This window comes from Dendropsophus ebraccatus, chromosome 6, assembly GCF_027789765.1.
Source record: "Dendropsophus ebraccatus isolate aDenEbr1 chromosome 6, aDenEbr1.pat, whole genome shotgun sequence".
In the NCBI taxonomy this organism is placed as follows: domain Eukaryota; kingdom Metazoa; phylum Chordata; class Amphibia; order Anura; family Hylidae; genus Dendropsophus; species Dendropsophus ebraccatus.
In genome coordinates this window covers 18984577-18999821 of record NC_091459.1, presented here as the reverse complement: position 1 = coordinate 18999821, position 15245 = coordinate 18984577, and the positions used below count along the sequence as shown (strand labels likewise).

General features: G+C 41.9%; 1 protein-coding gene across 1 annotated transcript in view; it reads right to left on the bottom strand.

The window, feature by feature from the left end:
- Positions 1-15245, bottom strand: part of LOC138795178 (collagen alpha-1(XIX) chain-like) — a 151562-nt gene that overhangs the window by 61407 nt on the left and 74910 nt on the right. The window contains exon 20 of the mRNA XM_069974171.1: positions 14719-14781. Within this exon, the coding sequence (XP_069830272.1) occupies positions 14719-14781 (63 nt within the window). The remainder of the gene's footprint in view (positions 1-14718; positions 14782-15245) is intronic.

Here is a 15245-nt window from a genome sequence, read left to right as displayed (position 1 = left end):
GCGTAAGTTCGTACGTAGTGTGAACTGTGCGGCCGTAGATCGTATACTTTACATTGTACGCAAACTACGTAAGTTTCCGGCCGCTTATTCACGGAACGCGCTACGGCCGGAAACTTACGTAGTGTGAACCCAGCCTAAATAACTAATGTCCTAATGATCATTTTGCTGTCAGTTATCTCTCCCGCTTGTCCTCCGTATACATAGGGGAGGGTTAAGACACAGCGAGAAAGCTGTCTCTGTGGCCAACTTCTCCTTTGTACGTTGTTATTATCTTAGTGTCTTATCTGGGCTGTTTTTAACAGCATTTAGTGACATGCTTTACAGCAAGACTCATGGACATAGATGACAATAAACAGAGTCTGTCTCCTTGAGATGAATGTAAAAACATTACTGAGCAGACTCTGAAACCTTTAAAGAGGTCATTCCAGAGGGAGCTGCTATGTTTAACATAAAAACTTTATTTATACAAGAAGTCATTTTCTGATTACAAATTCCCTTTAACCCTGTTATATCATGTGCTTTATAAAGATAATAATTATCTACAAGGATGTTTATACTTAGTATGTGTATGTGCTGTTAGTCTTCACACATGTTATAAGTTATTGCCGGAATAGTGTAATATGATGCAATTTTTTCCCCATAAAAAAAAAAAATACTGATCGAAACCTCAAAGAAATCAATTAGATTTGTAAATGTGATTTGTAGGATTTATTATGATCCATTACACAAAGGATCAATCATATTTTTATGGCTCTGTGAATAATGCAAGGCACGCCAATTGTGAGTCTAACACAGTTAAATATAAGAATATTATTGCCATCCACCTAATTAGTACATACAGGGTATCCTGGAACAAGGTTCAGCAAACAAATCACAATGAATGTACAGTAGCAGTTTGTGTTCACACATTTTGTTCTGTAGTCGACTAACCAAAAAACTGACTAAAAAAAAAAAAATGTTACAACCACATGTGAAAAAAAAGTTGAAAATAAGGGGGGTCCGCCTCCTCTGTCTCTCAATCATTCCAGAAGAGACGGGGGCCTTAAGTTACAGCAGAGACCAAAGGACCAGAGAACCAGATTTGGATCACAAGCAGCGTGGCTGGTAAGTATAGACTGCTGATTGTGATCTGGAAACTTAGAGTACAGATATATACATATCCATGCTGTGAGTTTCTCTTTCTCAGCCACACATAACCCTGAAGGCACCCTTACACTGGCTGAATATTGTTTCTAGCAACGCTCCAGGACAATACTTGGCCAATGTAAAAAGCCTCTTAGAATCTGTTTGTTGTCCACAGCAACCAATTTCAGGAACAAAAGGGAAAATAACATATCTAAATACCCCAGCAAGTAATGGGTAATGGGTAATGACCCAAACATGGCCACCATCTTGAAAACTGCCATATTGACTAAACAGCAAGTTTTTTTCCAATGAGAATGTGGTCATGAGCGATGGCAAAGATCAAAATTGTGTCTTGTGGTTTAAAAGTTATCAACACAGAAAGGTGCAACAACAACTGGGAGGTTCCAGCTAGGGATGGTCCGAACCGAGTTTGGTTCGGGTTCGTCCGAACCTGAACCCTCGGTAATGATTCCCGCTGTCTGCCCACTCTGTGGAGCGGGCGGATCCAGAGGGAGGACCGCCTGGAAAACTGGGATACAGCCATAGCCATAGGCTGTATCCCAGTTTTCCAGGCGTTACTCCCGCTGGGAATCTGCTGCCGAGCATTCGGGTTCATACGAACCCGAACCTCGGCAGGTTCGGACCATCCCTAGTTCCAGCTATTTGATAAGCTGTCCATGATGCTTTATACATTTGTTTTAAACGCACATGTGACTTTTTTATGTTAATAATTTTTGAAGCGGATAACATATTGCAAATCTGATTGCAGCAAAGGTTCAGAAGTAGAACTCGACTCTATGGATCAGACTAGTTTCCCATCTCTTCCCATAGATGTTTGGTTGACATTTGGGGAATTGGGGTGCCAATAAGTGTAAACACTATGGGGGGGGGGGGGTATAAAAACTGGTGTATCTGTAAGCCAGTTATAATTAACTCCCCTCCCCCTTTAATTTCATGGTAGGAGGGATAACTACACCATAAACAGACATGCATGTGGCCGACTGATCTCTCTAGTAGAATGATGTGGCAGATCTATGCAGATCAGCATTCATTGATGTTACTTGTCCCAAACCTGTGAAGAATTGGCTAGTTGAGATCAACAACAGGAAAAAAGAAGGTTTGCTTTTGCAGTGAGGCCCCTGATATTCTCCACCCCTTCTCAAGTCAACTGAACTTCATAAAGAATCTAGGAATCTGGGATAGGAAAGAAGGAATGGTTCTAAAGTTGTGGAAAGATTGCTTGGCCAAACGGAAACCAAACAGCTGAGATTGTTTGAATGAACATGGTTTTACCAGATTAAAGATCGGGCACAAAGATCTAGTATTATTGGCAATTTGGGAGGACCTCCCTCTAAGAACATTTATGCATGCATGTGGACTCAATGGGAGAGATTTTTGAAACATGGTGTAAAGTGAAACTGGCTCAGTTGCCCCTAGCAACCAATCAGATTCCACCTTTCATTTCGCAAAGAGTCTGTGAGGAATGAAAGGTGGAATCTGATTGGTTGCTAGGGGCAACTGAGCCAGTTTCACTTTACACCATGTTTCAAAAATCTCCCCCAATGTGTATGTTCTGGCAGTGCGCATTGTATAATGGATGCTTTAGAATATGAACTCAGGGACCAGCATTACAGTCTTTACAGGTCAGCATGTCGGTATGTTATAGATGTTTCCTAGGGATTTATACAGTTAAGGCTATCCAAGAGGCTAGGTGCGTTATCAACGATATTGTGTAACTTGCCAAGACATGCCTAGTCATGAATTTAAAGGGGGAGATTTATCAAACATGGTGTAAAGTAGAACTGGCTCAGTTGCCCCTAGCAACCAATCAGATTCCACTTTTCATTCCTCACAGACTCTTTGGAAAATGAAAGGTGGAATCTGATTGGTTGCTAGGGGCAACTGGGCCAGTTCTGCTTTACACCATGTTTGATAAATCTCCCCCTTAAGTGTTTATCCATGATAGGTTTGCAGTTAGTTAAAGGGGTCATCTAGAAGCAAAAAAGATATAACTGTTCCTCACTCGTCACTTCTTTCACTTCGTTTTACCATAAAGTGATTACTGAAAATAGGCAGAAGCGCCTGCATGCGGTGTGCAGCCATTGGCACCAGATGTGGGTATGGTTTTAATTGCAGTTTTCTTCTGTTCCATTCACTTAAGACATATAAAAAGACAGGAGGAAGGAATTTCATGTCTATTACTACTGTCTCCTTCTTAATCCCTATAAACTAAACTAGTGCAGACAGAGGAACGTGTGTGCAGAAAACATCATTCTCCCTTTCACATATAAAGGTGAGCTACATCAGTAAGGCCTATGAGTCATCATGAGGGAAACCACTGTCCTTGATAAACAGGTCATAGCAACCACACGCGCCAGTTGTGACTCACCATCCACCGCTCTATCAAACAAGCAATATCAAACACACCTTAGAGCAAAGGAACATAAAAAATTCCCAATCCCCACCTCGAATCACTGATCAATACAAAGTCAGGGTACTGACAGCGCAGACGCCTCTTCATCCTATACGCTCATTCATAAAACAGAAAACATACCTAATGGAAACTCTTTACCGTCATAAAACGCTCAACACTTCCTAACCCTTTCCCAATAAGTTCCTAATTCCCAGTGCTGACATTGAGCTGACTTCCACCAACTATGCATATGCTACCAGGGTTATAAAATTCTCATGGACATTTTAAAAAGTTCAGTACAGCGATTCCTCAGATTACAAGTAATTTGGTTTGAGAGCTTTTTTCAAGACAAGCTAATAATTTAAAAATAAATTGTAACTTATATGAGGTATAGGCTTGATCGAACATCGGAAAAAGCTAGGTTCGACGAACTCGAACCTAGCCAGACCTTCTGCATTTGATTGCTGATGTCTTCCCGGTCCGTGTGGAAGGAGGAGACATCCTGGGGACTGCCTAGAATTCTGGGAATCAGCCAAGGTAATAGGCTGTATCCCGTAAATCCAGGTGGTCCCCGGGATGTCTCCTCCTTCCGCACAGACCGTAAAGGCTTCAGCAATCATATACAGAAGGTCCGGCTAGGTTCGAGTTCATTAGAACCTAGCTTTTTCCGATGTTCGATCAAGCTTAATGAGGTATATGAGCAAGATTTCTTAATACACAAGCCCCCCTGTGTCCCCATCCTTAAAGCGTAACTGTCATTTCAGGGTCATTTTATTTAAACATTAAATATCAACAGTACAAGCGATTTTAAGAAACTCTGTAATAGGTTTTATAAACCAAAAGAGTTTCCTTCTGGACTGAAAAAGCAATCTCCCAGCCTCCCCCCTCACATCAGAAGCAGCAGGATTTCTGTGTCCATTATGTGGCTATGGAGAGGGGAGGGGCTGTTAGGAGTGAGTGAGCACGGAGCAGTCCTGCACAGCACAACACCCTGCAATCTTCTCTCAGTAAGTTCATAGATAAGCACTGACCTTTCTGACCCCAGAATCCTGCGTTTTAGGTGCCCAGAGAGTCTCTAAACTGCCGACCTTCATGTCACTTCCTGCTCCCTCATCTCCCTCAGCCCCTCCCCCCTTCATAAGGATAGAATGGAGAGAGCAGAGCCCGTCTTCACTGGCTTCTCTGTAATGAAGACGTGTGTGCCTGATAATGCACAGATAAGAAGTCAGGGGGGGAGGCTGGGAGATTGCTTCTTGAGTACAGAAGGAGGCTTTTTTGGCTGATAAAACCTATTACAGAGTTTCCTAAAATCGCTTATACTACTGATTTCTACAATAAAAAAAAAATATGACAGTTACGCTTTAAACTGTACTGGGTAGAAAGCCCTTTTCATTTTAACCCACTGCTACCTGATCAACTCCGCTGGTGATCAGATGCCATTCAGACTCTCCTCTGGTGTCCGTCTATGTCACCGATTTGGATTACAAGCATAATACTTGCACAAATTATGATTGTAATCCAAGGTTTCACTGTATTACTGTAATAGATGGTCCAAGCACGAGGAAGTGGATCCCCTGGATTACAGAGGAGCACTGGCGTTCCTTTGCTGAGAAGCGGAGTCTAAGGAGCTCCCAGTTTCCACTAGCCCCACCGCAAGGCAGGATGGACTTCGCTGCGGGAAACTCCCAGGTCGCTACCCTCAGAGAAGAACCTCAGCGACCACCGAATGAAGAACTGAAGGAGTGCTGGAGTCTGGGACTAGGTACGCCTCCTCTATAATAGAAGGGCAGGATGCAACGTTAGGACATAGTTCAGACTGAAGCTGAGCTAGAACTGAAAATGGAGATGCAAATAGCTAAAAGATCGCTAGGAAGTGGCGGATAGCCAGGGAGAGAAGACATTGTTGCTGACTGACAAACAACAACTTAGCAAAGAGGCGAGGAGGTGGAGACTATATACAGTATACTCTCAGGAGAACATACCAAAAGACTCCAGAGCCTGTGGGCTGAGCCTATAAATATAGGTGGAAAGGTGCATGTCTGCCACTAGAGGGATCCCAATCCTCAGAGCAAGAGAAGCTGAGAGACAGAAAGATGATCACAGCATAGTGTGACCAAGAGCAAGTAGGGGTAACAGAAACGGACGTGTGCGGTTACAATTACCTTTATGGTGAGTTCACACCTACAGGATCTGCAGCTGAATTTCTGCAGCAGATTTCATTTAAATAACTGAACACAGCATCAAATCTGCTGCAGATCTGCTGCAGATCCTGTAGGTGTGAACGCACCCTTACAGGATAAATTGCTATACTTTCTAGGGACAATGTTAGCAACATATGTTACAAATGTCCTATATACAGCTGCGGTAACTATTTCTTGTATGCACAGTAAAGTAGAAGAGGCTTTTTTTTATCTTTACTTTGCAGCAGCTGACCTCATATATTAGTAACATGTAAACATCCTTCTATTACAAGGACAGAGTTTGCCTTGAATATTGTGAGCAAATACAGAATGTAAAGAAAACCCGCTATGTAAACGGCTTTCCCATGGGTCTCAAATATGTAACAGGCTTGCATGAAAAGCTACAATATGGCGCATTATATAAGACGTATGCACACAGAAAGCCACTAGATGGTGCTGTTGGATATATGAATAAAATTATTCTCCGATTGAATGTCTGCAATAGCTCGAATAGCGTGGAATCAAAGTTCATTGCAACTCTCTCCTATTAAATCATCAATTGATACGCTTGTGGGCTAAATAAGAAGCGTAAGGTTCCTGAGTTTTATAGCTTTAAACAGTTAAGTGGCAGAGACTCCATTGCACCACTGTTACGTCGCCTGCAATTCTGCAGCTGCAGAGCCCAGTGTAGATAAGCCAGTCCTTGAATTGTTGTCTATTCCTGGTCGTTCATCACCTATGTAATATTTTTAGTCTATTCTCTGTTGATAATTATGGCTGACAAGAAAATAATAGCCTTTGCAGCCGACCATACTGCATTATGAATGTTTACATCCCAGTTACACAAGCAAATGCTGTACAAAGTGCTCCAATAAAACTATAATGTACAACGCTTAATACAACAAAGCAGATAATGGTTCTAAAACGCTGGATAGTTCATGGCACTCGGTAGATTATATAATTAAGCTTGCATATGCATCAACCTCACTATTCATTTTTTTTAATCAGTCAACAAATATAGCAGAGTCGAAGTTGTGATTTAAAGGGAATGTTCCACTGGTACATCGCTTTGGTGATTTTTACATGGATAGACTGGTGCTGGTGCGGGGGCTCCACACCTGGCTGGTGCCCGGTAATCTTAAGTGTCTGTACCGTTCTATCCATGTAAAAATGACAAAAGTCACATACCGGTGGTACATTCCCCTTAAAGGGGTACTCCAGCGGAAAGCTTTTTCCCTGTAATTGAAACACATTACAAAGTTATGTAACTTTATAATATGCTTCAATTACTTATCTGCCCCCCTTCCCTATCTTTTCCCCCCTCAACCCCCCACTGGGAAGTGAAGTAAACTCATTCTTACCTAATGACTGTTGACCCCAGGCTGCTCTGTGGCAGCCTTTTTGTGACAATGACATCATCAAGAGGGAGGCGAGTCTAAGCCCTGTTAAGCCAGTCTCCCTTTGTCAGATGACTCAGGCTGCTCAGCTTTGATTGGCTGAACAGGATGTAAACTATCTAACAGTTTTACAGAGTCAGTTAGACATCACAGGAGACAAAGTGCATCATGGGAAAGCCCAAACCAGGAAGTGAAGAAAAAATTAAGCCACCAACTGGAGCTTCAGGGACCTGCAAACAGCGGGAAATTAAAACGGAGACAGACTCAGGAGGGATGGTAAGTGTAAAAATTATGTTTATGATTGATTGATTTTTTTTTTTAAATCAGCGCCGGAGTACCCCTTTAAGGGTACAAACACATGTACCAGATCCGCAGCGGATTTCTTGCTGCAAATACGCAGCAAAATTCGCTGCAGAGCCCTTGCCTGTTAGTTTCTATGAGAAGATATACTCGCTGCGAGTATGTAAGTGACAGCCCCGTTAAAGGGGTAGTGCGGCGTTAAAAAATTATTCACAGAATAACACACATTACAAAGTTATATAACTTTGTAATGTATGTTATGTCTGTGAATCGCCCCCTTCCCCGTGTCCCACCACCCCCGCACGTGTACCCGGAAGTGTTGGTGCATTATACATTACCTGATCCCTGTCGAGGGCCGTCTGCGGCCGTCCGCGGCTGAGCACAGTTGTGACGCGGCAGAGGGGGGACGGCGGCAGCGACTCGGCTGTCCGTCCGAAGATGACGTTCGGCACAAAATGGCGGACAGCCCTCGACAGGGATCAGGTAATGTATAATGCACCACACACTTCCGGGTACACGTGCGGGGGTGGTGGGACACGGGGAAGGGGGCGATTCACAGACATAACATACATTACAAAGTTATATAACTTTGTAATGTGTGTTATTCTGTGAATAATTTTTTAACGCCGCACTACCCCTTTAACCCCCGCCAGCCGGAGCATACTGTTCCTGCTCCACAATCTGGCTTGTTTTGGGGGTTCCCAGCTTGATGTCCTGGTCAGCTGATCAATGCGCTGCCCCGCCGCAGTGCACTGATTGGCTAAGTGGGACGTCCAGGCGCAGGGAGCCCCGAAGCAAGCTGGATCGTGGAGCAGGTACAGTATGCTCTGACCGGCGGGAGTTAATAGGGCTGTCACTTACATACTCGCAGCAGGATGTCAATCCCGCTGTATGTCTTCTCCTAGAAACTAACAGGCAGTGGATTTAGCTGTGAATTTGCAGCGAGAAATCGTGGCGGATCCGATGCATGTATTTGTACCCTAACTCTCATAGTCTGTGTTCTCTACAGCACATTGATAATACAGTGGGTTTACTGGCAGTCTTATGTACCACCAGATCTAAAATATTGAGCTATTCAAACATATATTGTGTCCCACTCACAGTGTAGCCATAGGATTTGAAGCTCGGTCTGATCTATTACAGTATACGTTTTTATTTGGCGGCACACATACATGTACTAGATACGAATCTGTGAATGTCATGTCATCAATAGAAATCTCAATTATAGTAAAAGAGAAAAATCATAATACGAAACGCCACTGCACTGTCTAAAAAGGAGTCTTGCAGAAGCAGTGGAAGGACGCTATGGCGTAAAGGCTTCATTAGAATTTTCTGAGTATATGCGCAGGACAACATGTCCTGACCGAGACCAAACAGGAAATAAGGTGACGGAACATTGTTCCTATCTGACAGAATGTCAGATGGGATCAAAAAGGAGATTAGAGGGAAACAAACTGGGATTGCAGCCAAATGTCTGCTGACGGAGCAGAGAGGCTTCACCTGACTTCTGATTGGACGACGCCGGTCTGGAGGAGGCCGATGTAAATGAATGTCATTTCAGGAGACTAACTGTAGACATCATTTCAAAAAACAATAAGAGGACAATTTATCATAGTGTTGTGGCTGCATAGCTGGTAACACTGATATAAAAAAAAAAAAAAAAAAGAACATCGCTCTGCTGGCTGGACTGTTTTCCTGCAATTTGTGCACCTGCTTCCCAGCTGGGAGAGCGTGTTGCTTTGTGCTGCCTAATTGAAATGTGATATTGATCTGTGCTCGGCGTAATAATGTTTTTCATACTATATCTATACATGGAGCATACAATCTGGCACTATTGCTTGTTTTGTTTCAACAGGAAAACAAATGACCCACATAGACCGGCATGATGGGTAATGAAGCGAATCCAGAGCTGTTTCAATGGAGGGGCGAATTTCACAAAGTAAACAAGCGCATTTAATGGAATATTCAAATAGGACAAAGGGAGAAGAGGAAGCAATGGGAGAAAAGCAATCTACATGAGGGCAGGGATGCACCTGTGTCTATTACAGCCGAGAATGAGTAACATGTATATGTATTCTATAGGTGCGTTATTAAACTCTAGGAAGAATATGTTCATATCTGTCCATCTGGGGATGTATTCAATTTCAAGGAAGAGAGAAGTTAAATGACTTATTGTCAATCAGCTCAGAATAATAGAATATGGTAGGAAATATTCTGATTTACGGATATTGAACACAGCTACAGGGTGGATAGGCTGCGAATGTGTGCAGATACTAGGAGAACCCACTCCTGTATGAACACGCCAGCCACGACCATCATGAAACATATGCAATAAAGTTGAAAGTCAAAGGTGGTTTCTGGGCTCCATGGGGGAGGGGGATTCATCAAACATGGTGTAAAGTGAAACTGGCTCAGCAGGGATTTGCTGCTGCTCTGGTAGTTCCTGACATGGACAGAGGTGGCAGCAGAGAGCACTGTGTCAGACTGGTTAGAAAACACCACTTCCTGCAGGACATACAGTAGCTGATTTTCAAATTGAAATAAATTACAAATCTATATATCTTTCTGAATCCAGTTGATTTGAAAGAAAAAGATTTTCATTGGACAACCCCTTAAAGGAGACAGGAGGAGCAAGTCTACATCTACAGCAAAGAAAACCTGTGGTTAGTTCTCCAAGGTGTTTGGAACAACTTCTCTGTTGATTTTTTTTTTTTAACTGTCTGCACATGTATCTAAAATGGATTCTAGTTCGAGGCAAAGGGCCGTCACACCAAATATTGATTTGATTTAAACTTCTCTTCTGTTCATTCACTTTGAATTTTGTTAATTTATAAAAATAAACTATTACCGCTTTTTGAACCAATTCATACTTTTCAGCATTTTCCCCACATTTTCCCCTACTGTATGTGGAGCCATGGTGCTCAGCCACATCAGGCAACTCTATTGGAAACTCTTTGGGAAAAGTTGTTTAACACAACAACTAACAATATCAAAGTGTTACTGACTATAAATGAACGCCATAGACTATATCCATGTTTTCCTGAACTCCCTAGGGCTGTATCCAACTTCTTCAACCACCGGTGTTCAAATGCAAAATGATCAGTCTCGAGTATGCTGAAGATGGGCTCATCTCTATTACTGACTTATAACACTCTGTTGGTTAATTTGCTGTTAGCTTATGGTAGATTGGAAACTAAAAACAGTTTTTTGCAGAAGTGATTGGGATGTAGACCGGGGTCCTTCCTTACCTCTTGGCACAATGTATTCCAAGCTATGTGTTACAAGATGACTTGGGAGTATGTGTCTATATAGGTGTCTATATGTGGCCATCCACAAGCTGCGATGTGATTTTCAACCTTTTGAAGGTTTTCAACCATACAATTGAATTTGTATTTTGGAGTCCTTAAAGGCGTAATTTACCAAAAGTTTTTTCTTTCAAATCAACTGGTGCCAGAAAGTCCCAGAGATTTGTAATTTACTTCTATAAAAAAAAAAATCTCAAGTCTTCCAGTACTTATCAGCTGCAGAGGGGGAGAGATTTTCTATGGGGATTTGTTACCATTCCCATCATGGACAGAGGTGGCAGCAGAGAGCACTGTGTCAGACTGGAAAGAATACACCACTTCCTGCAGGCCATGCAGCAGCTGATAAGTACTGGAGGATTTTTTAATAGAAGTAAATTACAAATCTGTGGCACTTTCTGGCGTCAGTTGATTTGAAAGAAATTGTTTTTGGTGAACTACCCCTTTAACTAAATTTAAGAAAAGGTAAGGGTGGACAATTCTATAGCTCCACACAGGTCTCCTACTGTTATATTAATATTATATATTAGATTATAGAAAGTATAAATATGAACAAAAGTAAATAAATAAATAAATAAAAAATCATAGAGTAATGTGGATACTATCACGCCAGACTTAAATAAGAGATGAGAAGAAGTATCTTGCTATTGTTCAGTCGTATGACTTCAATGACAACTTGCAGTTTGCTCCTGGTTGTGCCGTTCCATTGTTATCTTGGCCATGAAAGCATTATCCCAGTTTTATTCATGTTAATAGCTTTATATAAGATTTCCATCACACGGTAAGCTATTCTTTACAGCATCTAATTTTCAGAATATTTATCAAACACATTTAAAGAATCGGCTTATATCATCCCGAACAAAGAGGAACAAATAAAAAAAAAAATGTTGACGTGTTAACAAATGTATTAAGGACGGCTGGATTGCATTTGCGGAAAGAAAAAAAAAAAAAACAGGATGATTTCTTTCTGTCACGAATAGAAATTTTGATATCAGCTAAAAGATACATAATGATGCAGAGAATATGACTCACTCTATGGTTTCTATGACAAGAGGCTCTTTTGTAGACGTTGGTGTACGTGGGTGGGCAATATGTCCGTGAAGACAAGCTTTGTGCACACACTGCTAATGTTCTTGTTTATCCCAGGTTCTTTACAAAAGGGTTTTCATTTTATTACCTAATTTTAGAAATGAGTCATATAATGCTAGCTATGTGCTTAAGGATGATGGCTGCACTTTACCTATTTTATTAACGTTCAGTGAATCTTCCGGTAGTCAAAAAATAGAACCGCCTGACCCTTTCCTTCTAGTCATCAGTAGGACGTCCATTGCATAGAAACGCACTAGTTCCATCTTCTAATATGTAATGACTAAAGCCCCTTGTCAGGACTGACTAGAAAAGACACAGACCGTGTGGTCCCTGATGCTGAACCCGCCCCAGCTGTCCCTACCTACTTGCCACACTCTGCCCTAGGTGGCAGCGGGCAACTGGGCGGCGTTCCCTATACTGCAGCAAGTGGTAACACAAAACAATGCAAGACAATACACACACAATAAAAGGGGGGTCAGCGGTCCAGATCGGCAACATACAGGAAGCAAAGGTACAAAATCAATATCCGGAAGAGAAGTCGACGTCACAAAGGTCAAAATACACAGAATAGTCAGGTCACAAAACGCTAGCTCAAGGAGGCACTAGGAAACTAGGGTCTTTCACATGCAAAGAACTTGAGACAAGTGAAAGTACTTTTATGACTAGAAGTCCCAGCCCAGCCCAGATACCGACAGCTAACTGGGAGAGTCATTTGTCAGTCAAATCACTGTGATAACAAACACCTAGTGCTGATCAGCAGAGGGAGAGCAACACTGGACGCTGCTACATCCAGGAACAGCAGATCAGAGAAAAACATGAAAAGCAGTCTGACTGCTATCAACTGCTATGGACTGCTGAACACACGCCTCGAGTCCTAACACCCCTATTACATGGGGCGACACAGAGCTGTCAGCGCTCGCTTTCTCCTCTTTCCCCGCTCACTGCTGGCGCTATTACACGCGTCGGCAGCGAGCGGGTGAGTAAAGGGACGGGGCGTAAGGAGCTGCTGGGGGGGCTACCTGGGTGATTGCTTGATCATCTGGGCAGCCCATTGAAGAAAGCGGGGTCTTCTGCTGACGTTTCCATGCCGCGGAGTGGCGGCAGCAGATCGCTGCTATATTAGTCGTTTGTCTTTCAACATGTTGAAAGACAAACGACAGCAACGATCAGCCGACATGAACGATGTCAGCTGATCATTGCCTTGTATTACGCAGGACGATTATCGGCCATAACGGCTCTCCAGCTGTTGCAAAACTACAATTCCTATCATGCCCGGACAGCCAAAGCTAACGCTTTGGCTGTCTGGGCATGATGGGAGTCGTTGTTTTGCAACAGCTGGAGAGCCAAGGTTCCCCATCCCTGGACTAAACTGTAAAAAAGACAATATAATAACCAGATACATTAGGTGGGAACTGCCTATACAAGTTTACAGTCTATATGAGTGAACCCTCTCAATTGCTATTGCCAATGCAAGCTGTTACCTCAGCACAGTCACCACACAGAACAATTGTGCAAATATTTGTGCCATGGTATCTAATATGTCAAAATTAAAGGGGTATTCCCATTTCAACTAATTTAGTTATAATTAATCAATTTAAATATTTTTGTAAATGCATTGATTTAGCAGAGGTACCTCCTTCTCCCGATATCCTACTCTTTCTCTCCCATTGCTGACAGGTTGTTGACAAGCCCTACAGGTATATGGGATTATTCCCACATCCTCTATATTACAGAGGGTACGGAGTGAGAAGCCCTGTAGTGGACTGTTTCCACGCCCGGCATGATGTATCAATATCATACCGGGAGCAGGGAAACTGTTTGAATCTCCGCAGCTTTGTAATGAAGCAGTCATGTATCTCTGTCACTTCATTGCTGCGAAGAATCAAAGTTTTCCTGCTCCCGGTATGATATTGATACATCATGCCGGGCATGGAAACAGTCCACTACAGGGCTTCTCACTCCGTACCCTCTGTAGTATACAGCACATGGGAATAAGCCCTAACTGTGTCAGTTGAGATGAGAATACCCCTTTATTACCAATTTTTGCAAAGCCTAAAGGCCTATTAGTGAATGGATGCAAATGTGCAAACGTGTTGATTCCTAGAGATAAAGAGGCACCCTGGTGATACAGTAATGTATCAGAATCATTACATTGTTTACACCATTAACTCCGCCCTTCTCCTACTGTGGTATCAGGGTTGTCTCTGGTGGAGTCACATGGGGAGATTTATCAAACATAATGTACAGTGAAACTGGCTCAGTTGCCCCTAGTAACCAATCAGATTCCATCTTTCATTTTCCAAAGAGTCTGTGTGGAATGAAAGGTGGAATCTGATTGGTTGCTAGGGGCAACTGGGCCAGTTTCACTTCACACCATGTTTGATAAATCTCCGCCACAGTCTTCAGTAGCTTCTGGATATAATACATACTCCTTCCTGCATGGTACCACTTACTCACCCGCACCCGCACCCCCGTTTTGTGCCATTATTACAACCGCACCGCACAGAAGTCTGTAAGCTAAAGGAAGTGGGCAACACTGGTTGATGGTGACCCCATAAAGCAATTTGTGTAAAACTCGAGGGCACCTTTTAATCATGTTAAAAAACGTAATGACATTTGGGCATATGAGTACTGAAAAAAGGTAAAAACTCATATATATACTCATGGGCATAATTGTTGGCTATATTGAGGTTATTCATTAAGGGCTAAAAAAAAATAAAAAAATAAATAAATATATATATATATATATATATATATATATATATATATATATATATATAAAAATAATAATAATAATAATAATAATAATAATAATAATAATAATAATAATAATAATAATAATAATAATAATAATAATAATAATAAATATAAGAAATGCATAAAACAAGAACATGCAATATAGAAACACTCACTGCTGGTCCTTGAGGTCCTTCAGGTCCTGGAAAACCAATATCTCCTACTGGACCTCTGTCACCCTAAAATACATAGAAGTTCATAGTTTACTTGTTGATAAGACATATAGCGTACAGTGCATGACACATTAAACACATAATTTAAACAACGCTATAATCTAATAAAAAGTAGAAAAAGAATAGAAACACAAAAAACATTTGTACAGAAAGGCCAGAAATGTACAGAGATATTTGTATATTTGTTCTGTACTGACTTCTCGGCAACACTGTGTATCGGCTCACCGCTGCTCATCAGGATACCGGTATAAAGAGAAGGAAACACTGCGGCACTTTACCTAATCTTAACCACTACTAACTTTTTTTGTAGGCCATTTAGTTCAATCTACATACAGAATCCACAATATTCTAGTACCCACAAAGCTTTACACCATGGTGCACGGCCCTATGTCACTCATCTTCGGAAGCTCTAGCAGTCCAGAAGTCTTCCGGACTTTTCAATCCTGTCTAAGTTTTCTTGTGCTGCACCA